At 41.2% G+C, this 23,139-nt stretch overlaps 1 protein-coding gene across 1 annotated transcript in view; it reads left to right on the top strand.

Annotated features, from left to right (window-relative positions):
- Positions 1-161: 161 nt before the first annotated feature.
- The window catches only part of URB1 (URB1 ribosome biogenesis 1 homolog (S. cerevisiae)), a gene marked incomplete at its 5' end in the record, with an annotated part of 53,737 nt that continues 30,759 nt past the window's right edge, over positions 162-23,139 (top strand). Inside the window, 13 exons of the mRNA XM_008942893.1 lie at positions 162-314; positions 1,681-1,832; positions 3,913-4,045; positions 6,452-6,548; positions 7,963-8,048; positions 9,706-9,831; positions 11,908-12,038; positions 14,589-14,784; positions 16,026-16,163; positions 16,527-16,700; positions 17,330-17,480; positions 20,596-20,718; positions 22,902-23,014. Coding sequence (XP_008941141.1) covers positions 162-314; positions 1,681-1,832; positions 3,913-4,045; positions 6,452-6,548; positions 7,963-8,048; positions 9,706-9,831; positions 11,908-12,038; positions 14,589-14,784; positions 16,026-16,163; positions 16,527-16,700; positions 17,330-17,480; positions 20,596-20,718; positions 22,902-23,014 — 1,773 coding nt within the window. The remainder of the gene's footprint in view (positions 315-1,680; positions 1,833-3,912; positions 4,046-6,451; positions 6,549-7,962; positions 8,049-9,705; positions 9,832-11,907; positions 12,039-14,588; positions 14,785-16,025; positions 16,164-16,526; positions 16,701-17,329; positions 17,481-20,595; positions 20,719-22,901; positions 23,015-23,139) is intronic.

The following is a 23,139-nucleotide window of genomic DNA, read 5'->3' as shown; positions in this document are numbered from 1 at the left end:
CGCTTCCCGGCGAGCCCGGAGACCTGTCCTGTGCGCGGGGCGACGTCGCGGGGGTGACGACGATGCTGACGGTGGTTGCTGTTACCGGGCCGTGGGCACCACGTGGTGCTCCCGCCGCGGAGCCCTGCGGGCCCGGATCCCGTTGGCTCCCCGGGTGACACTCTCGCATTGCAGGTCTGGAGACCTTCGTCGCCGTTGCCAAGACGCTGCCGTCGCCCGAAATATATGACGTCGTGGAGGGGTACTTAAAAATTTCCATGGAGTGTGCTGAAATATTCAAACTTATGGAGGGAGAGAGGAAGCCTGAAGATGAAGTAAGTTGGCGGTGGGTGTTAGAGTTTGATACTGGCAGCATGCGTCCCGGCTGGGAGAGGAACCGCTGAATAAATGCTTTGCAGCGTGAATAATTCTGATAATTTGGTATGGGTTTCTTTGTTTTTGTTTTTTTTTTTTTTTTTTTCCTGGAAGCCACGGTGGCAGAAGCACAGATCAAGTGGGAAGTGCCCTTTTCAGTGCAAAAGTGTTCCTGTATTTAATGATATGCACAACAAGTACTCCTGCCAAAATCAAGCTGTTAACAGTTCTTTAAATGTATCAAAAGACCATTTATGAAATAAGGAGGTGAACAGAAGCAGTTAAGCAAACAAAAATATATAGTCCAGTGAAAATAATTGGTTTGAGGTAACTAGACATCTCCCTGATACATCAGTGTTTCTAGGAAGGCACTACTGAAGTTGACCCAATTTTTCTCATCTGAGCTGGATGCAGTTTTTCCTCATCAGAATATCATGAGTGAACTAAAGAATGAAAAAATCCTTCACGGTGAATACTGGGACAGCACTATTAACTTAAATCATCTTACAATGTAAAATTGGATAGTGTTCTTTTTAACCTCTACTTGTCAGTTGATGTCTTAGATCATCATTTTTGTCTGTTTATGATGATTATGCAGTATGTTCAGTGACATGCTTTCTTCAAGATCCTTTACCGGTAGGAGCTTATACTTGTAACTGATACAATCCCAGTGCTGTGTGGACTCTGGATTCATCTAGGAGTTAATGGCAAGACTGGGGCAGCTTGCATGGTTTCCTTTAGCGTGTTTCTTTGTGCAACTAGCAGTTGTCTCTTAATGCTTTGGTTCATTAGTCCTAGGCCTTGGCCTCCATCTTGAAAGAGCTTTCAAGATCCATCAGCCTGAGCTGAGGTTTGCACCCCCAAAAGTGGCTGTTGTGCATATGCATATAAATCATGCACGTGCATATAGGTCCTGATTCATGGGTGAGGAGGGGCCCTTTTTTACATCCAGTTTATTTGTCCAGGATTGTACAGCCCTGCAGTCAGCATGTTGGCTTGGGCTTCCAGTGGGGGTTGTCCCTTCTTACTACTGAATTCCATGTGTTTAGCAACTGAAAAGAGGAGTCAACTGACCTATGGTCCTCTGATGTTTTATACGGTATCTGTAGGGGCTTCCATGAAAATTCACTCTCCAAACTAATCCTGTAGAAGAGGATGCATTATTTTGGGAGAGATTTCAGAAGTTAACTTCACCTTTGTACGTGAAAACGGTTCTCTTGTGGTGGGGTTTCTCTTTTCTTAATTGTTTGTTAATGTTCAGTCAGCTAATAATTTCAAGCCGTACTTGATACTTGGCAGATACTGTCATATTTCTGTATCTTACAGATGCTGTTAATCTTTCAAGCTCTAGAAGCCATTTTACTGAGAACAGCCAGTGACCTCTCCCATTTTTCTGTTGTGGGAATGAACATAGTCAAAAAGTTAATTCATTCCTACATGAGATTGGTCTATGCTGCATTGTGTTCTGAAAATCACAGGTAAGTTTTCTCTGTACTGTTGCAGAGTCTCTGTGAGTTGATCCCGAGGGGCTGTCTGGGTCTTACACGTGTGTACAAAATGTTGCAAAATTCAGCTTGACTTATTGCTAAAAAAATCCACCTTGGATGATACTGTTCCATGTTTCATAAAGTAATTGCATGGAGTAAACTTTGCAAGGTGGGAGTTTTGTTATAATACACAATCTGGTGCTGTATGACACTTTCCTGAGGCTGTAGTTCTCATCTGTTGTGCCTGCCCTACTGAGAGGTAGAGTGAAAGGTACCTTGAGTCCTAGTACTTCAAGGCTACTTGTTTTGTGAAGTGCAATGTACTGCATGGAACAGGGAGGAACAGGCTTTCTTGTCCTTCACAGAGGCCGAGCAGTCTACCTTGTGATAGCAAAAAGAGCTACTCTTGAGTGTTTCCCTGCAATTTTTTTAGTCAGATTTCTGTGTTTATAAAAGTTTGGTTTTTTTTTTTTTTTTTTTCTTTCAGACTGAGTCTTCCTCTGTAATCTTTCCTGTCTCTTAAATCTAAGGCCATTTTAGGCTGATTGAAGCACAGATGTATTATCTAGTCCAATCTAAATAACAGCTTCTCATGCTCTGTGGACAGTGAGAGAAGTCCCAAGTGCCAGAGATATGTTAATACAAACCTGTGAGGAAGAGGAAGGGAAAGAAAAAACTGAGACTGCAAATGACTTGTCCAAGGCCAGTGACTACTGTTTCACTCTTTGGACAGGCCATAATTAGAAAAGCATTTTCTGCTTTCCAGTTCATGGACACAACCACGCTTCCTGCAGCACTCATTTGATCTTATTGCAACAAGCATTTTAGCTGTATGTAAAATACCAAATACAGGTGGATAGATATATTGTGAATTTTGAAATTATGCAAGATCTGCACTTCTTATTAAGCATTTAAAGATTTCTTTTGGAGAAATCCTTCTAGAACCTACATACAGGAGGCTGCAGATTTCCGATGGTATTCTGATGTGCTCTGTTTTTTTCTGAACTGCCTCTTTGATGTGCAAAGAGATTCTGTTTTGGTGGCATTTCTAGATGGGATCTTTGCTTTAATCATATGGCTTTCTTACAGATTGTCAACAAATTAAATGTGGTGGACAGATTCCCAAACCCTTAGTGGACAGTGGCTGTTCAGATGATGGAAGTTTACAGACTTGTACCTGATGGCCCTGTCATGTTCCCCTTGAAATAAATGGCAAAATCCAACAAATTTAGGAGTGCTTAATCTTTGACATTTCCTTTGTTTTATCCTACTTTATAAAGTGAATATCCAGCCTCCCATTACAGCTTAATTTTTTGGGAGGGATATAAATAGGTATTCCCTTTTCCTTTCTTCCCTCTACCATTCTTCCCAGTTGCCATTATTATTGCCTAAAATAATGGTTTTGGTTGTTTAAACTTCCCTTAGATTTTCTCGGGCAAATTTTCCCAGTAGACACTGACCAAGAATCAAAACTGAGTGTAGATCTTGGGATTTAGTTCATGACAAGACCATCCTGCTTACTTAAACTGAAGAAAACCTCTGTTAGTCAGCTAAACCACATAAAACCGCAATCTTTGGCCTGTACTCTGTGTGTCCGTAACTTCAGCATCGGCTGTAGCTCCTGCCAACCTGCTTGTGGCAGTAAAGTGCCTAAGCATTTGCAGGACTGGGGGCTCTGTCTAAGAAACTTGCTTGTAGAAATAGACTGGTCACACAGATGACTGAAGTTCTTTGTGAGTAGTGGAATTACATTTGTGTTTGGTGCAGGTCTGTGTTGTGATTGTCATTAAAATGGTTGGTTACACATTCAACTAAAGCTCCATCAGCTGCAGCAAGAGCTCATGACCAGGAATGCTTCCTTCATGGCTGTCTTGGTTGCTTGTGTTGGGACTGACTCAGAGGTGCTTTATGCTTGAAGCTCCTGAAGGCCTGGGTGGATGTTGGAGGTGGAGTGGGATAATTCTTGTACAGGAAAAACGTCTTTCTTTAAATTTTAATTGCTTGGTTTGATTGTTTGTATAACTGTCATCCCAGAAATAACCTGCACGTTTTCCTCTGTGTTTTGTTTCAGGTTGAGCCGAGGGTGCCTTACCCTGTTGTCAGCAATGGTGGCTCAGGGGCCAGATTCAGCAAGGGATGTGTATAGCCATTTCGATTTCAATAATAAGTTTCTACCTGGATTATTGAAAAAAAGATCTGAGAAGGTAAATTAAGCTGCTTTGTGCCATGAAATGTCATGCCATAGCTGCATCAGTTTTCCTCTGCCAAGTGTTTAAAACTAAGCTGTTACTAAGTCTCTTTGCTGTATTTTCCTCTGTAACAACTTACATTTTCCTTTCTTCCCTGTCAGGCAGAAATGCTTCTTGATTGTTTCTAATACGCAGCAGAAGTGATCTGTGGGGCAAGAGTTTCCCATCTACTTACATAGCAAATCCCCAGGGAATGTTTCTGAGCATCTGCATTAGTGGAAGAGCTGGCCTACACCCTTGAGGTGTAGCTTCCTTAATTTTCTACCCCATGCTGATCTTTCTCATCTTGTCAGAGCACAATGCTCCTCAGACTAACCTTGTTTTACACAGCATTGTAGAATTTACTGCAACACATCTAAGTGTTTTGTCTGTTCCTAGTAAGCTATGGTAAAATATAAATGTATCGTTTCTATGGGCTACCCTTTTATTGTCTAAAATGGAGTGAAAGTGATGGCAGACTTGAAAACTTCAGTGATGTGCCTGGGAAGAGCTCAATCTGCAAGGGTTGCAGTTTGGTCCCACTGAAATAAATGGAGGTTGGAGGTTCTGCAGTTGTTTTAATGGAGAGAGGTTTTTGCCCAGGAATAGGCAGTCAGAGTAATTGCATTTGAAAATAGAACCAAGAGAGTTAAACAGTCTCTTGGTAGAAATGCTTAAGAGGGATATGCAGGTGAGTAGAAGAAGTCAGTGCTCTTTTTCCAGTAGGAACTTGTTTCCTCTCCATTTGCTAAAAATGGTAGGGTTCACTTGAACCAGTGGTTTAGAACAAGAGTATTTGTGTGCCATTCCAAATACAAGTGCACACTGTAAACCTGGTATTATTGTCCACACTGATGCATTGTTTCTTGTTTTAAAAGATGACTTGCAGAATGAATGTGTACGTCTGGGTTGGGTTTGTGCCATCCGTGGTGCCGAATGAGAATGTTTATATTTAAAGAGTCAAGAAGGCAAAAACCCAGACACACACCTTTTTCCCTGAAACCACGTTTTGCAATTTTGGGAATATCAGATTGCACTGCAAAAGCTGTCTTTAGGAGCACCTCCACTCCTTAAATCTGAATGATTGGATGTAGTCTTTTGACCACAAACTAGGCAAGTAATGTATGAGGAAAAAAGTTTCCAAAAATGGTTGAAGGTGTTACTCTTGCTCAGCTTTCAATGAAATTATGATGTCACAACTAGCAATCAGAGGTGAATTATTAATACAAAAATATTAAGCCCAAAGCTTACAGGAGAACGTAATTTCTTTCTTCTTTCAACCCTTTAATGAGTGACTTTTGTCTTATGTTTAGGCTAGTCAGTATTTTTAAGGCATTTTTACATGCAGCTTAATTCTGCATAGTAAATTTCAACTAATTATAAATCGTGGAGGGACTTTTTATCAGGGAATGTAGTGATAGGATGAGGGATAATGCTTTCTAACTGAAAGAGAGAAGATTTATGTTAGATATTAGGAAGAAATTGTTCACTGTGAGAGTGGTGAGACACTGAAACAGATTGCTCAGAGAGCTTGTGGATGCCCCATCCCTGGAAATGTTCAAGGCCAGGTTGGATGGAGCTTGAGGAACCTGGTCTAGTGAAATGTTTCCCTGCCCATGACAGTGGGGCTGGAACTAGATGATCTTTAAGGTCCCTTCCAACCCAAACTATTCTGTGATTCTGTGTTCAAATCCTATGATACTTTACCTGGAAAGCTCTGACTATTTCCACTGTGCCTGAATTTATAGTTTTATAACATAATAGCCCCTTTTTTAAGTGCTTCTTTTTCTTTTATCTGGTCTGAGTTGCATGACCCAGGTAGCTCCATGAGCAGATTAGGGATGCATTTAATGTACTGCAGCTCAAAGATGGGAATGGGTAGTCAGAGTCCCCAGAACTGGCACTACTCTGGAAGCCACTATAGTAAGAAATCACAGCAGCATTACTACCATTACCATTCTTGGGTATTTTTGTGACTTGACTAGTGTACCAGGTGGTGCACAAGTGAGGATTTTCAGTAATAAGTGTACAGGGTTTGGCATGAAATTACTGATAAAGTTGTTTTATGTTGTTTGTTCAGTTTTTTTTTTTTTTTTTATGGCCTATCTTGTATATTGAGAATTGAAAAATATGTGAAGGAGGACACCTTCCTTTTCGATGTTAACTGTAACAGATTGGCAATTGCTGAACACAAGTTTTTCAAATGAGTATACATGCAAATGATGTGTTGCATACAAATGTGTGTGTATGGCTATGTGCATCATCTTTATAGAAGTTAATTTACGTGTTTATAGTACTTACAAGGTTAGTCAGTTGTTGCAGTATTGATTTTGCAGTTGTGTACAATCTATATGCTAACAGTGGCTCTTCTCTCTTTTTCAGGGGCGAATTGATGTCCGTATGGCTTACATTCAATTTGCTCTCTCCTTTTTGATTGCTGGTGACAATGCAATCTTGACACAAGTGCTGGAATTAAAAGGTACTTCACAATTGCCTTTTTTTTTTTTTTAAGGCAGAGTCTTTTATAGATTATAAGAAATATGAGCTAATTCAAAATGTGAACCAGTTAAACAGCACTAACAAGTGCTGTTTAACAACGTACGTCTTTCAGATCTTGTTACCTGAAAAGCTTTATACTTCTTCAGCATTCTAGTGCATGCCTCTTTTGCTTGAGAATACAGTTCACTATCTGCAAAAACTTTACAGTAGTGTAAAACCCTTGGTGACACAGATGTAAAAAAAGGTAAATATAATATAATTTTGAGGCCATAGAGTCAATAAACTGAAAAAAACTTCGTGGCCTCCAGCCTTTTTCATAGCACAGTAACAGTGGATATGTTTCATTAATTTTTTTTCTGTGTTAAAGAATGTGTACTTTAGTTGCCTTTCTGTCCTCATGCAGGAGAACTGCCATGTAGTCCATTAGACTGGTTTTTGTCAATGATTCAGGAGACCAGTGTAGTGTCCTTTGCATCCTTTATAGATGCATCACATGGTAGTGCAGTCCAGGAGTATGTTACACCCCTGTCTCTTTGAGAAGGGGGTTGAACTGAATTGACAAAGAGGATGCAGAAAGTTGAATTTTGCATGCACTTGATGAATACTTGGTCCCTTATGTGCTGAAGATAACTTTGTTGACTTCATTGATTTGAAATCTGCTGCTGGTGTTTCGTGAGTTGTGAATTGTAAGGTTATAAAAGAGTTCAGAAGAGATCTAGAAATAGTCAGGGGGAAAAGGTCATTAGCTGGTAGCAATTTATTTCTTCTGTGATGAGGGAATAAGAACAGGCCATAATTATACTTCCATTGTTCATGTTATCCTAGGGGCTGCTGATTTTCTTGAAGTGCTCACAGTTGTTAAGTTCTTTCAGGATAGGGAGTGGCAGTGCACACCTAGAGCCAGTCAGCACAGCTGTAAAATACTGAAGTTCTGTATAAACTGAAGCTCTCTAACTATGGCAGGCACAGGTGAGCCAAAAGATGGTACATGTCGTTGGAGATGTATCCTTCAAACATTTGAGGATGTCTCAGTGAAACAATTCTGAGTCTTTCAAAGGAAAGGATAGGCATTTACTCAAGTTTAAAAGCTGCATAGCATGCTGGGGCCTGAAATACATTTAAGTTGGCAGATGTTGTTGCAGTGAGTGTTAATAACCAAACTGGCAAATTAGCTAGTTAGGGTGAGAGTAGGTTTGGCAGCATTACTTGTTCATCACTGTGGTTACAGACACATCATCCTTCTGAACTCTGATTGCAGGCTTTTGGTTCACCCTTAAATAAAACAGCAAAGTAAATAATATGACATTGAAGAGAAATGAGTATTAATTCCCTGAAGCATTTTAATATGAAAACAGCTTTCACATTTTCACTTAACATTTGAAATGTCTTTTTAGATTTCATTCCAAATATTCTTCGCTCTGATATAAAGGAAGACAGAGTTTCTACTGTCAGTCTTCTACTTTCCACATTGAGAACTAAGGTATGATATACCCTTGAAGCTGTGTTGTCTCTTGTTTTCTGTTTTCTTTGCTGCGAGAAACAGTTTTGCAGTAATTTCTCATAAAATGTACAGCTGTTGAAGATGTTGGCACTGCACTGCTGCAAGTTTGTCATTGTGTCCATTACATACGCTATTTGTTGGAGGTTGATAGCTTTGCCATATTACTGTTTCAGGTCTGAAGCTTGTCACACTTTTCTGTTGCCCTCTTTTAAAGGAAGTCATTGCAATAGCTTGCACTTGGATGCTAATTTCAGCTCATTTTTAGAGTATGGTGTCCAGCAGATTCTGATTGTTTCATAGGTTGTGATTTCATTAGGGCCAAGCTTGAAGGTTAAAAGACTTGAGTCTTTTTGTTGCTTCCAGGGACAGTAAGATTGGTCCTTCAGTTAATGTATCTCATGCTGAAGTGAGGAGGTCAGCTAGATTTGAGCAGGTTTGTTGGCTCTGAGCTAGGTAATGATATGCAATCTTCTTTCCATTAGAGAAAGGATTTTGTCTGTTTTTATTATGGGGACTTTAGTATGGGGGGGGGAGTACAGTCCCCTTTGATCAGAAAGTACTGTTGGAGTGGTATGTCTGCACTCTTCAGAAGTTGTTTTTTCTGATCATTTTATGGAAGACAAATAACCTTGTCATACAGCAGGGTAGAGACAGAAGACTTGTAAGTGGAAAATACTGAAAGGTGTGAGAGTTGGTTTAGTGTCAACTGCCTTTCCTGTACTCTGTTGTTCCTTAGCTTCTGAGCATGGTTGTGCCTCTTTCACTGTGACGTGCCAGCTTGTTACTGCTGTGGGTGCAGGAACTGTACCAGGGATTTATTTTATTCCTAGAAAAATGTTTTTAGTTCCAGTGTCTATTATTTTTTAAATCTCTGGTTTGAATTACTGTAGAAATGTTGCACAAGCTGTATGACCAATTGAGAGAATGGATTAAAAAAAAAACCTTTCAAATTGGAGTGTAACCATAAGAGCCTGCCTCAGACTCAGGCTTTTCACAACTGACAATCTAAAGCCAGAAATATCCTTTCATTTTTTTGTTGGAATAACACTTTTTTGTTAGGAGGAGGAAAAAGCTAGCATTTAAGTGTAAAATAAACTTCCTTGAAACTTTGTTTTCTAAATGAGTCTGTTCCCATGTAGGAGTCATACCTCATGTACTGTTATGTCATTGTGAAACCTAACACACTATGTGACTTCTTCAGTTTAGCAAAGAGAATGAGAAAATGTGGACAGGAAAACACAGGAGAACTTTTGAGAACTTCCTCCGCTGTGTTTTCCCTGACATTCATACTTTATTTGTAGTAGGTTCTACCATCTCCACCAGCAGGTTTCCATGGTCCTAGTCTGTGGCTGTGCTACTCAAAATACATTCTGTGCTCTTTAGTTGACCTTGAAAGTCTGTCCTGTCCAGGATGTGTTTGCAGAAGTTGCTGTAGAGTCCTATGTCTTTAACCACACCAGGATGGGAGCAGGAGCATGTGAAAGTGGTAACAGGACAGGCAGAACCTTTGGTCCACTGTAATGAGCAGAGCGAGCTGTGCATGTATGAGAAGTAGTACACATGAAGTATATTGATAATTTGCCATTATTTAGTGATAAAGAAAAGAGTTGTTTGGGTTTTTTCTCATTGTTTTCAGGTGGTTCAAAATAAAAATCTCACCAAAACCCAGAAGGTGCGCTTTTTTACTGCAGAAGTGCTGATTCAGATTGCTTCACTTTACCGGTGGAATGGGATTGTCGATGTCAGCCCTGGGGATTTAAAGGTAACTTACTTTGGTAACTCCTAGTCCTGTCTTGCGCCCCCCACCTTGCAGCCCACTACCAGTCACTCTAGTCATGATGAGCTCTGAGAAGAGGGATCTGCTGAGGCTACTGAAAAATAAACCCTGACTTTCTGCTGCTTCCCACTGCTTAAGCAGGAGGGTTTGTTCCCTCTCACTGATTGCCAGCACTGCAGTGCAGATCTGTTAACCAGGGAGAAATAGGTCTTTTGGGTGCAAGTACTGTATTCCATCTCCTGTGCATGGGTTTATCTCTATAGGAGGGTATATCAGGAGCAACGTTCTTACCGCATGCCTCACTCCCATCCTAAACACTGATCTGATGAGAGCTTAACTCCCAAGATGTTTGCCAGCCTTTTCAGCTTACATTGTTTGAGAGCTTGGCAGGTTTTCTAAGGGCTGAGCGGTTATTGATTCTGCTGATCCATGAAATCACATTCCTGAAATCATGGATGAGGCAAGGATCAGGGCCACAGCTGGTTTATGTGTGTTAGTATTGCAAATGTTTTGTCATCTTCTCTTCGTAAATAGTTTAGCATCTTGCATTTTTTATCTTCATTTATCATGCAATCTCTTTTTCCCCCCCTCTTTCACTGTAGGAATATCTGAGACATGGCTGTAAGTCCAGTACAAAGCAATAGAAAGATTTCTATGCTTCCGCTGGGTTTTGGCTGCAAATGTTTTGCCTTTGCATTAACACTTGATCTTTAGGGGCCCAGCCATGCTTCTTCAAAGCTTAGAACACTGAACGTCTGCATTCACATACTTCCTCTGCTGGATATTTATGCCTGTGCCATTCCAATCCTGATATCTTGTAAACATCTCTTGGAGGAGGTCTCTTTCTAATAGGTGTCTGCTTGGAGCTATGCAGATGTATGACCCTATTCATCAATGTGCATTTACGTTTTGAGTAATTTTAAATTCTTACAATTCCATGTCGTCCTTGTGAGCCATATGGTTTGTAATTTCCCGACCATAATTGTCAAGAGCCTTCTCACTTGCAGGGATCTTGAGTTGCTCTGGATGTAAAAGGTTAATGAAATCTGGGTTCACTTTTTTTTTCCTTTTGGCTTGACGTGGATATTTGGTCACTTTTTCGGTTTTTGTATGGTGACTGTAGTGGCATTGATGCCCCTGCCATCTTTCCTGGAAGTGTTGACATGTTCAGTGCATTGTTAGCTATCCTCCTTCTTTGCCCTGTATTTGAGGGGTTCCATCTCATACACATGCTTGCTCCACATGCTTTTTGGTGAATGCTTCAGTGATTTTTTTTTTTTCATCTATCTGAACTTCCTCATAGTGAATCTGGCCTATATGGTTGAAAGTTGGTTATTTCAGATGAAGTATTAGATCCTTGACTTAAAAGTCCTAGGATGGCCTAGCCCAATTTAGGTAATTTTTGTATCGCTACTTTTCTTTGCCTTGATTTTCCTCTATCTTTTCCTGTGTGTCTTCTTAGTAAATGCCCTAAGTCAGTAGTGCCCTGCAAGGAGTACGTATGTGCCTAAATTTGGGAGATTTACTTTCCTTGAAGCAAAAAGTATTGTTAATGTTTAATGTATTTAATACAGAAATTGAGTTTTCTTTTGTTAATCTGAACAAAAGCCAAACTGTCTTTTACCATTTCTGTAAAACAACTTTCATAAAATTTAGAGTGAAATTGATGTTTGTTTTTCTTCTGTGATACTAAAAATCATACCACAGAATCACAGAATGGTGGGGGTTGGAAGGAAGCTCTGGAGATCATCTAGTCCACTCCCCTTGCCAAAGCAGGTTCGTCTAGAGCAGGTTGCACAGGAACACATCCAGGCAGGTTTTGAAAGCATCCAGGGAAGGAGAATCTACAACCTTTCTGGGCAGCCTGTTCCAGTGCTCCATCACTCTCAGAGTAGAAAAGTTTTTCCTTATGTTTAGGTGGAACTTCTTGTTCTAACTTGTGCCTTTTGCCCCTTGTCCTATCACTGGGCACCATGGCAAAGAGACTGGCCCCATCCTTTTACAGCCACCCTTTAGATATTTATAAGCCTTGTCTTTTTTACTCTTTTTTGATTTTTATAGGTGACTCATGGTTCTGAAGATGTGGGAAAGATGATGGTACGGGAACTTGTTCATAATTTCTTAATGGATCTCTGCTGCTCTCTGAAACATGGCATAACTTTCTATGATCCAACTCTTGGAACTGCTGGCAAGTAAGTCAATAGACAGCTGAGACTGTATGTGAACATTGTTCAAGGAACAAGAGACCTCACTAGTTACCTTGTCTGCCCTTCCAGGCCTTTGCAAGTAACTACTGAATTCTGCTTCCATCTCTCTTCTGTGGCAAATGAAAGAAATACATTATGTTTTTTTGTTGTCTTTTGTCTTTTTTAAACTCCCAAGATCAGCCTCTTGGATCTCGTTATACCTCAGCACAGTAATGTGGGCAGTGGTCTGTCCTATTCATAGGGGCTTAGGCAATGGTCATGTTTCTCTGAGCCATCTCTGTGTATAACTAAACACAAATTCTCTTGTCTAAGGTGTGATTTTGGACCATTGATTTTTTTGATGTGACAATAAAGCATCAAAGGTGCAGTGTTAACCAGACAGGGGTAAAATACCTAGTCTAATTTACATTTTATGAAACCAGACATGGTTTATCCCAGACTTTGTCAAAATGCTGACATTGATTTCAGTAGTGCCAAAATTTGGCCTGCAACATCTAATCTGGAAGCACCTGTTTGCCCTCCTGTTTCCATTTGCTCACTGTTAAAATACGTTTGCACTAAGATTATCCACACATAATTCTGTGGGACCTGACGAGATGTATCACAGAGTCCTGAGGGGATTGACTGATGCAGTTGCCAAGCCACTCTCCATGATTTTTGAAAAGTTGAGGTAAAGTCCCTGGTGACTGGAGAAACAGAAATGTTGCACCCTTTTTTCAGAAGGGTAGAAATGAGGACCCCGGGAACTACCATCTTGTCTGCCTCACCTCTGTGCCTGGTAATCTAATGGAACAGGTGCTCCGAGAAGCTATGCCGAGGCACATGGAGGACAGGGAGGTGGTTTGAGAAAGCCAGCAGGACATCACCAGGGGCAAGTCCTGCCTGACCAGCCTCGTGGCCTTCTATGATGGAGTGACTAAGGGTAAAAGGAAAGCTATGGGTGTTATCTGTCTGGACTTCCATAAGGCCTTTTGATTTGGTCCCCCCAGCATTCTTTCTGAATTGGAGAGAGATGGATTTAGTTGGAATTAGTTGGCTGATCGCATCCAGAGGGTAGTGGTCAATGGCTCGATGTCCAGATGGAGGTCAGTAACAAGTGGTGGCCCTTGTGGGTCTGCACTGGGATCAGTGCTGTTAGATCTGTGTCATCAATGACAGAGACAGTGGGATCGAGCTTACCCTCAGCAAGTTTTCAGATGACACCAGGCTGAGTAGTGTGGTTGAGATGCCTGAGGGACAGGATGCCATCTGGAGGGGCCTGGATAAGCTTGAGAAGTGGGTCCATGTGAACCTCATGAGGTTCTACAATGCCAAGTGCAAGGTCCTGCACCATGGTCAAGGCAGCCTCTGGTATCAATAGTCTGGGGGATGGGAGCAGCTGGGAGAAGGACTGGAGGATGCTGGTGGATGGAAGACTGAATATAAGCCAGCAGTGTTTGCTTGCAGCTCAGAAAGCCGACTGCATCAAAGAAGTGTGGCCATCAGGTTGTGGGTTTTGATTCTTGCCTTTCACACTCTGGTGATACCTGGCCTGGAGTACTGTGTCCAGTTCTGGAGCACTCGGTTCCAGAGAGGCTTGAAAGAGTTGGGGTTGCTCAGCTTGGAGAAGAGAAGCCTTCAAGGAAACCTTATTGCAGCTGTTCAATACTTAAAGGGGGACTACAGAAGAAGATGGGGATATTGTTTTTTTTTTCTAGCAGGGCCTTTTGCAACAGGACAAGGGGTGATGGTTTTAAACTAAAAGAGGGGAGATTTAGACTAGATACAAGGAAAATATTTTTTATGATGAGGGTAGTGGAACACTGGAACAGGTTGCCCAGAGAGGTGGTAGTAGCACCATCCCTGGAAACATTCAGGGTCAGGTTGGACAGAGCTCTGATCAACCTGATCTTAGTTAAAGATGTCCCTGCTCGCTGCAGGGGGTTTGGACTACCATTAAAGTTCCCTTCCAATCCAAAGCATTCTATGATTATAACTGATAGAGAAACCGTTCAGACTCTTGCAATTCCATGGAGGGATTTTTGTAGGTTGGGTTTATGCTTCATCACATGAGCTGGGCAAAGAAGGTGCTAGATTGTAGTAGTAGGTCCTAAGGTGCTAGAGCAGGTTGTGTTTTGCTTTGAGAAAAAATTTAACTGCTATTTTTCTGATATCTGCTGTATTCTCACCTTGTTTAGGAACATACAGAGGAAAAATTGAAAAAAAAAAAAAAAAAAAGGGACTGAAAGTCCACAAAAATATTTCAAAGTTTAATATTAAGCTTTAATTTTACATTTTTAGCTTTGTGAAGTTTGATTGGAATATTTCTGAAACATTGTGGTTTTAATTAGAAGTAACTACTGTTCATCATGCTGAAAAACTGGAGGTAAATGCAGTTCTTGCTTTTCTGAGTATAAACTCAGAAATTATGCTAGCAGTTTGAGAGGTCTTGCCTTGAATTTACCCCAGCAACAGTTAGAGGAGTGGGAGCATTATCATGACATGTAAAGTTCTGAAATAAGGATTTCTTTAAAGTATTTTTTTTTCCTTCCATAGGGGAGGAAATGTGGTGCTTCTGCGCTTTCTGCTTGGTTTAAAAACTGCAACAGAAGATGAAATGGTTGCTGATCTCATGGTTAATATTCTTAAAGTATGCCCAGATTTATTGAACAGATACTTTAAGGAGACCCAGTACTCCTTTGTTCCTAGACTGAAGTCTGCTTGGATGGACAATATGAAGTTACTCAAAAGGGTAAGGGTATGAATGATGCACACCACCTCGCCACAGAAATATGCAATCCCAATACTCTGTTTTTCATCCAAAAATTGAAGTAATTTTTGTTAAACCGTAATGCAGAGTTACACAAAATCATAATGGGAAAGATGATAAAATCAAACATTCCTGACCTACAGAAAAGTTACCAAGCCAAGGAGCTTGGTAGTAGATTGGTAAGCCTGCCTTTGATTGCTTTTATTACAGATAGATATTATAATACCATCCCTATGTATAAATTGTTACAATTTGGATGCTGTGCAGTGCAGAGCCTGGCCAGCCCAATGTGTGGCCATGTTAGGTATAAACTAACTCTGAAATAATGAATTTAGCCAAGGTCTTCATGGTGACAAGGAACAAGTTTTCATGGATTTCAGAGGAACTAAGCTGAGTATCAGGGACTGGGTTTTTTTTGGTTTTGTTTCAGAAGCAGCTGTTCTGTATCAGAGGAAACTTGCATGGCTGAAGATGTATTGAGTTCACAGCTGTAAATGCACAGTGCTTTAGAGCTTATTGAAATCACTGGAAAGCAGACAGGCACAGTGTTTCATAAATAATGCTTTTTAAAACAAAGCAGTCCAGCAGTGGGAAGTTAGGTGACTGAAATTTAAGTGAGCTAAGCAGGTAGGACTTAATAGTTCTGAAATAACACCTTTAATTACTGTAGATTCATGAGGGAAGAAGCAGCAGGATGCTGTTAAATGTTGAAGATGTTAAATGGAGAGGGAAAATGGCATCCTGTTTTCTGTGGGTGCTGAGGAAAATGAGGCATGGCTCAGAGCCATAGCTGCTTTAAAAAGTGTAGTCACAGAGTGAGTTGGAAGGTTTCTTTGGTAAAAAGCCATGCTCGGAGCAAGAGGCTGTATAAACATTTAACTGAACTGGGAAGGAAGGAATTGGCAAAAGAAGCAGTGGGAAACAATCATGTTGATGATACGTTTTTTGAGATGCAGCAACATCGAAGCTCAGGTAGAACAACGTTTTGTCCTTTCTGAGTGTTCCCCTGCCTCTTTGTTTAGCTTAAAATGGGCAAGTAGGATCTGTAGTCTGTTCGTTGGAGAGGAGTGGCCTTTAGCAGGGATGTCGGTCACATACAGATATTCTGTTTATCTGAATAGGAGTCTGGGGGTGCTCCATAGCATTTTTTTGCGTAAAAATTGATGTTTAGTGCTGTCATTGCTTTATAAATTATTTTTAATAAATTGTTATTTATATTTCAGATCTATGAGGCTCAACCAGAGATCTCCCATTCTTTTAAGACTTCAGAGTTTGTTCCTCTTCCCAGGTTGCTTTCTATGGTGCTGGTAACAACAGTTCCTGCAGTGTGCAACAAAATAATGTTCACCCAAGGACTGAATGTAAGAGCAGTCTATTGAGTTTCAGTGGATTTTTCTGTCCTTGTTAATAATGTTTGATTTAAATGTGTGCTCATCCTTCCTAAGTTGGTTAATTACATACACTTTATATCGTCTGTCCCAGCATAAATGTGGCTTGGTGAAGCAGTGAAATATGAATTAAAACCTTTTGGTACTGCTTCCAAGAGCCGTTCACAAGCACAAATTCTGCCAGTGTTCGCTAGTGATTTAGGCTGGGAATCTGAAAACCTAACAGATTCTTTCCTGCAAGTCAAGGTTTGGGAAATAATTAAGTCATTAACAAGATTATGTGCAAAGCACAAGATGAAGCACTGAAATGGCATTAATTTAACTTTCTTCTTTTAGTTGCCCAGCACAGTAGTGAAGCACAGCATACTGTCACTTATGTCAATGGTTCTGAGAAGAGCCTTGAAGAATATTGAGTACTGTTTAAATGAAGAAACTTGGCAAAAGTCAGAAATCTACACTCTGTCAATGATGGAGGAATTTGTACAGCTTTACAGAGAAGCTATCAGCAAGGTACAAAGTAAAAAGAGAATTGGGGTCCAACGGGAGTCGTTTTGCAGCAGATGACTTCTCTGGGCTTTCACCGCAAGTGGTTGTGGCCTGGGAGACAGGAGATAGGATCTTTGGGCAGGAGAGGGAAAGGCTGTGGGTTAAAAGCTGTTAATAACTAGAGTAGTAATGGACTGCGTTTCCTAACATAGCTGGCTGATGGAAATGCAAATAAAATTTTGTTGTGAGACAAATTTATAACATTGACAGCTATTGTGCTGCAAATTAATTCCAGGAGCAGACTCGGAAACAAATTCTGGTTCCAATAAATTGTAGCCAGCAGAGTTCTCTAAGAGTTAGAAGTTCCTAGAGAAGGTAGCACTTGGGTTGAAAATATACCATGAGCATGAAGAACCGAACATGAATTTTTCACAGGAAACTTTTTTCACTAAATTTTTTTTCCCCAGTATTTATGTTCTGCAGAAGTGAAAGTACACTACTTGATTTCAGATCTTCTTTCCTCATTGTGTACGATGTCAGTTGCAACCTTTGTGAAGAGCAGCAAATTCTTGTGTTGGTTAGTTGTGAATGTTTTCATAACAGCAGCTTTATCTCACCCGGCAGCTATTGCAATTTACTCTTTTTCCTTTTAGCTTTTACCAGACATGACCAGTATAGTGGCTGTCTGGCAGTCGCTTCTGAAGCAAGGGAAAGAACACCATGATGGCCAAGAGGAGAAGAGGAAAAGTAGTATCTCCACTGTGAAGGCAGTGCCTGAGACATCGGAAGCTGCTGAACAGCATGGTAGGCAAAGCAGGTGGAGTTACCCCTTCTTTCCTGTATGTGACTGGGTGTTGTAAAATCATCATCCCATATAAGATCATTAACTTCAGCAGAGGCCAGGTGTCACTTGTGCATTTACTGGTCATCTTTGCTTTGTTCAGGACTTGCATTTTAATTTGACCAGCATCAGAATTGCCTGAGGATGCAGTTTACAAATAGTCTGCAGTTGCTACTGGGTTAGGCAGTTTGACTCGCTGCTGTCATGGAATTGCAGAATGGTTGATGTTGGAAGGGAGCTCTGGAGGGCATCAAGTCCTACCCCTTGCTCAAGCAGGGCCACCTAGAGTTGGTTGTGCACATGGCTTTTGAATATCTCCAAGAGCTGGGACACTCCACAGTCTTTCTGGGAAACTTGTCTAAATCACCCTCACAGAGAAAAAGTGTTTCCTGATGCTCAGATGGAGCCTCCTGTGTTTCACTTTGTGCCCATTGCCTCTGGTCCTGTCACTGGGCAGCACAGAGAAGAGCCTGGCTCTGTCCTCTTTGCACCCTCCCTGCAGGTCCACTGTGAAGGCAGTGCCTGAGACATCGGAAGCTGCTGAACAGCATGGTAGGCAAAGCAGGTGGAGTTACCCCTTCTTTCCTGTATGTGACTGGGTGTTGTAAAATCATCATCCCATATAAGATCATTAACTTCAGCAGAGGCCAGGTGTCACTTGTGCATTTACTGGTCATCTTTGCTTTGTTCAGGACTTGCATTTTAATTTGACCAGCATCAGAATTGCCTGAGGATGCAGTTTACAAATAGTCTGCAGTTGCTACTGGGTTAGGCAGTTTGACTCGCTGCTGTCATGGAATTGCAGAATGGTTGATGTTGGAAGGGAGCTCTGGAGGGCATCAAGTCCTACCCCTTGCTCAAGCAGGGCCACCTAGAGTTGGTTGTGCACATGGCTTTTGAATATCTCCAAGAGCTGGGACACTCCACAGTCTTTCTGGGAAACTTGTCTAAATCACCCTCACAGAGAAAAAGTGTTTCCTGATGCTCAGATGGAGCCTCCTGTGTTTCACTTTGTGCCCATTGCCTCTGGTCCTGTCACTGGGCAGCACAGAGAAGAGCCTGGCTCTGTCCTCTTTGCACCCTCCCTGCAGGTATCTATGTACATCGGTAGGATCTCCCTGATCCTCCTCTGCCCAGGCTGAACAGTCCCAGCTCTCCCAGCCCTTCCTTGTAGAAGACAAGCTCCAGTCCCTTCATCATCTTTGTGGGCCTTAGTTAGACTCTGTCCAGCATGTCCATGTCTGTCTTTCGCTGGGGAGCCCAGAACTAGACCCAGCATTCCAGGTGTGGCCTCACCAGAGCTGAGTAGAGAGGAAGAATCACTTCCTTGGACGTGCTGGCAGTCCTTTGCCCAATGCAGCTCAGGATGCTGGTAGCCTTCTCTGCAGCAAGGGCACATCCCTGGCTCGTGTTCAACCTGGTGTCCACTAAGACCTCATGGTCCTATTCTGCCAAGCTGCTTTCCAGTTGGGAAGCTCCCACCATGTACTGGCAAATGGGGTTGTTCCTTCTCAAGTGCATGGCTCTGCAATTCTCATTGAACTTAACCCTCCTGCTTGTGACCTTCCTATGCTAGTAGGAGTTTTTTTGCAGTCACACAATAAAACAGGTGGGGAAACTGATGTGCTTGAAAAATATTTTTTTGAGGCATCTTTGTTTGGCCAGCTTATTTACCGTGAGATAATTTTGGGTGGGTCAGTTAGTTACTGTGGCTACATGAATCCTTGTGAATTGCTGTAGCTCAGAAACAGAAATGTGCAAGGAGGGAGAGAGGGGTTGAGTGGAGTTGTGTTGATGGTTGGTTCAGTTTTCCTTTCTCAAAACCAATGTCCCTCCTGAAGGACTTTCGTAGCCCTGTTGCAGGGAACTAGGAACTTCAGTACTCTCTGTAACTTGGCTAGCAGCCTGTGATGTTTTACTTACAGACTGAAGATAAATCTACAGCCAGTTTCGTGTCCTTCACAGGGCATATTCCACAGTGAGACTTTGTGGAGTTTTTCAGTGTATGTTGTTCTGTGTATGGCTTGGGCAGCAAAACAGTTGTCAGTGCTGACACTCCAAGGCTCTTTTGGTGGAGTGCTTGCTGAAACCAATGGAGCAGCTAATTTCTGAAGTACTGTAGCTGTAGTTTCTCTGCATAGTAGGGTGATAATACTGTATCACTTAACTCTAAGCTCACCCTTTGCTGCTTTATGTGCACTGTGGCCACTTGAGAGTTCTTTTTTAATGGGAGTTGAGGCTCAGGCAAACAGATGAAGTTTATCTGTGGCATCCATCCAGTTTTTTCAAGGCAGACCCAGTTAACAGGAAAAAAAAATAGGTGGTAAAAAAAAAGTTTTGGCTGCCCTTCATTTCTTTTCCTTCCTTTCATTAGTGACTGGATAACAAGTAGTTATTATGCATCTTCATTGTACAAGCGGAAGAGTATTTAGCTGCTGAGATAGCTTTTCCTAAGAAATAAACAGCTGCCTTAACTGGGGTTTGTGTTTCTCTCATACAGACATTTGTTTTCTTCCTCTTGCCAAGAGGTCACATTGAGAAAGTATTATTATGAAAGAGGGAAAGGAAAGAAAGAAACCTTTGACCAAAGTAATAAATTAGTAGCAAATAACTGTACTGTCTCCTGCACTTCCCCAGTCGAACCTACCTGACATTAGCTAAAAATCGTGTCCCTGGAAATGAGCAGCATGACTATGTCCTTTCCTTCACTTTCTCTGTTGTTGAGCCAGAAACATCTGTGGGACTGATTGGATTCTTACAGTGAGTGTTAAAATGTTGAGGTTGTCTTTTATGTGTGTGAGCACTTTCAAATCAAATTAAAAATGGCAACTGCCAGTTTAAGCACTGAATAAGCTGGTTTCAGTTTTTGAAACTATTCACACAGGAATGCTGGGAAAGGAAGCTGGGGAGTCCGTGGGGTTTTTTTTCTCTTTCTTCTTGTTAGGAAGATAACTGATCATTTCATAACCATATCTATTGGAAATATAGTTAGTAATTCTCATGTTAGATAATGCAAGTGCTACACTACTCTCTTGGTGTGAGGGAGGGAAAAACTAATTCTGTAAATGCTTTGTTTAGGTTCAGATGATGCGGAGACACTGTTTCTGAAAGCTGCACTGCTTCAGGTCATATGCCTGTATCAGAAGGTTGTGCCCCATGTGGTAGCACAGAGCAACTTTGATTTTAGCAAGCTGCTGAAAGGTATGTGATGGGTATTTCTATTACCTTCATTGTTTTCTTTGGCTATTTACAAAGTCCACAGCAGAAGGGAATGTTTGCACTTCTGTGTAGAGAGAGAAGAAACTGTTTTCTGAAAGTAACCTGTTTTAGTTTCTGCATTGCATTGGCATTTAGTGTTATTATTTCTGCAGTGCTTTTTTGCTCTGCCCTCTTAAATTCCACAGCTGCTTTGCCACATTCAGTTGATGTAGGTGGTAGGTTGTGCTACTGTCTTCCTCTTTGTGTGTCATATTCTTGCAAATATTTGATCTTTATGGGGTTTTAATTCTAATATTTTTCAGGAAGACTTATGTCCAACTCGTAATGAGATTTGGCTGTGTAATTCTCTTAGACTTATGTCAACAACCCAACATGAGTGAGTTATTTCCAAAGTTGTCTTAGCTGTAACAGAGTTTTCTTTCAACAGGATAGTTCACAGAAATTTTGGGGTAAGGAAGAAACACGTACCAATTCATCAGTCTCCTCTGGAAAATCATATAACATTCAAGTTTTTTTTTTTTTCCACTTGCTGTGTTTTGAATTTTTTTATCATGGTTTGGCAGTGTGTGGGGAGAACAGTATTCTGTATGGTATGATTTCCTCTGGAAAATGTATATGAGGAAGCACTTTAGTGATATTGTTGTATTTTTGTCTGCTGTCAAGTTCACAAAGGGTTTTCCTCTTCTTGCAGCAGAATTCAACAGAGACATTCTGTACCTGCTTCATGCAGCAAGAATGATGAGCCACAAGTTACGAGCTGTGGGGGCAAGATCCTCCAATACTGCTTGTGGTACAATAAGTGCAGCCATTTAACATGGAGTCTGGAGGAGAGAGCAAAATGTTGTTGGGGTGTCAGTGCTCTCTGTGTAAATCAGAACTTGTGGGCCACCAGGCTAAAGTAACTCTCTGTGTTTTAGGCAGATCTGGGATGTGTAAGGATGGGAGTTATATAAATGCCTTAATTAAAGACTGTAAGGGATAAAAAGGGCTTTAAACCAAAACCACCTTCTAAATCAGCTGTCTCATGCATGAGGTTTTTCCTCCCTCTGTCAAAGCACATTTAATTGGTTTGTATACGTGGTGACTCACCAGACTGCATACCCTGTTTATCTCATTATTTCTTGCATTGGTCTGCTTTCTTTAAAATGGACAAAAGGCAGGACACCTTTCTGTGAGGCAGAAATCTCTTTGATGTTATGTTTTGTTGCTGTATGAAATAATGAAGCTGAACAGGCTGGAAAATAAAGTGCCATTCTCAAACAAATGTAATGAAGTGATCCTGGATATTAATTTTGATAAAAGATGATATGGTAGAAAATGATAGTGTAAATTAATCATGAAACTTCATTCCCTCCAGTGCCAGCTTGACAGTTCTGTTGTTCCCTCCCCTCACCCTGACTGAAATATACACTCCAAAGGCAGCATGTTTTTCTGCCTTGTAGCAGTATGTTCTTTAAACAGCTGGTACAGTTTTAATGTTTGGTCTTACTGTTGCCTAGATTTTGTAGTGGCTTTTAAGAATTGATTATTCTTTCTCAAATGTGGAGCACAAAGATACTATGCAGACTATGAAAAGCACACTGACACCAAAGCTTTGTACAGTTGATATCTGTATGTAACTTTTAAAGCATGGGCAAGTCAATTTTTGGAGCAGCTCCATGAGGATCTCTTCACTGCTTTGTGACCTATAAGGTGAATAATTGTGAGGTTATGCCATAGCAATCACAAGCAGATGATAAAAGTGATGTAGGGAGAGACATAGGCATAACATTCCATTGCCTGTAGCAAATAATGTAATGGTGTGAGTGTTAATATTTGTTAGACTTAAATTCTGGTTTTTCGTTTCCAGCTTATCCATCCTCTTTACCTCCTGTAGGACACAGTTTTTCTGGGTTGTTGAGACTAATAGAAGGGATTTTTTATTCCCATTCCCTGATGGCTTGCGCAGGGAAGGGCAGGGGTTAGACTCTCACTGTTGAGGGTTGGATTCCAGCTGTAGGTTGGCCAAACATAATTGTAGTTTGTTTGGGGATCTGATGGTATGAAAATTTGTGGATTGCCAGTTTATCTCGCAGTGGTGGTTTGAAACCCTATGTGATTAGTAATCCTGAGATCTCGGGAAGATGTACCAAAAATAAATTGATTGTATTGCTTTCAAACCTCAGGTATAGTCACTGAAAAGGGCCTCCGAAAGGAGGTCCCTCCAGTCCTACAGCACCATATACTGAAAGTGGCTTTGGAACTTCCTGCAAATAAATTTGCCTGGTTCAGACTACAGGTAAGAGACGTCAGGGCAGATTTATGCTTCTTTGGCCTGTTGTCCTCAAATCGTCACATCGGGCGCTGCCTAGTTTTAAACTAGTCCCAGTCCAGTTGCTTTAGGAAGCGACCTTTCTGTAAAGC

This window comes from Merops nubicus, unplaced genomic scaffold, assembly GCF_000691845.1.
Source record: "Merops nubicus isolate BGI_N331 unplaced genomic scaffold, ASM69184v1 scaffold686, whole genome shotgun sequence".
NCBI classification, from domain to species: Eukaryota; Metazoa; Chordata; class Aves; order Coraciiformes; family Meropidae; genus Merops; species Merops nubicus.
The sequence above is the reverse complement of the archived record's forward strand: the minus strand, read 5'-3'. Positions and strand labels throughout refer to the sequence as shown.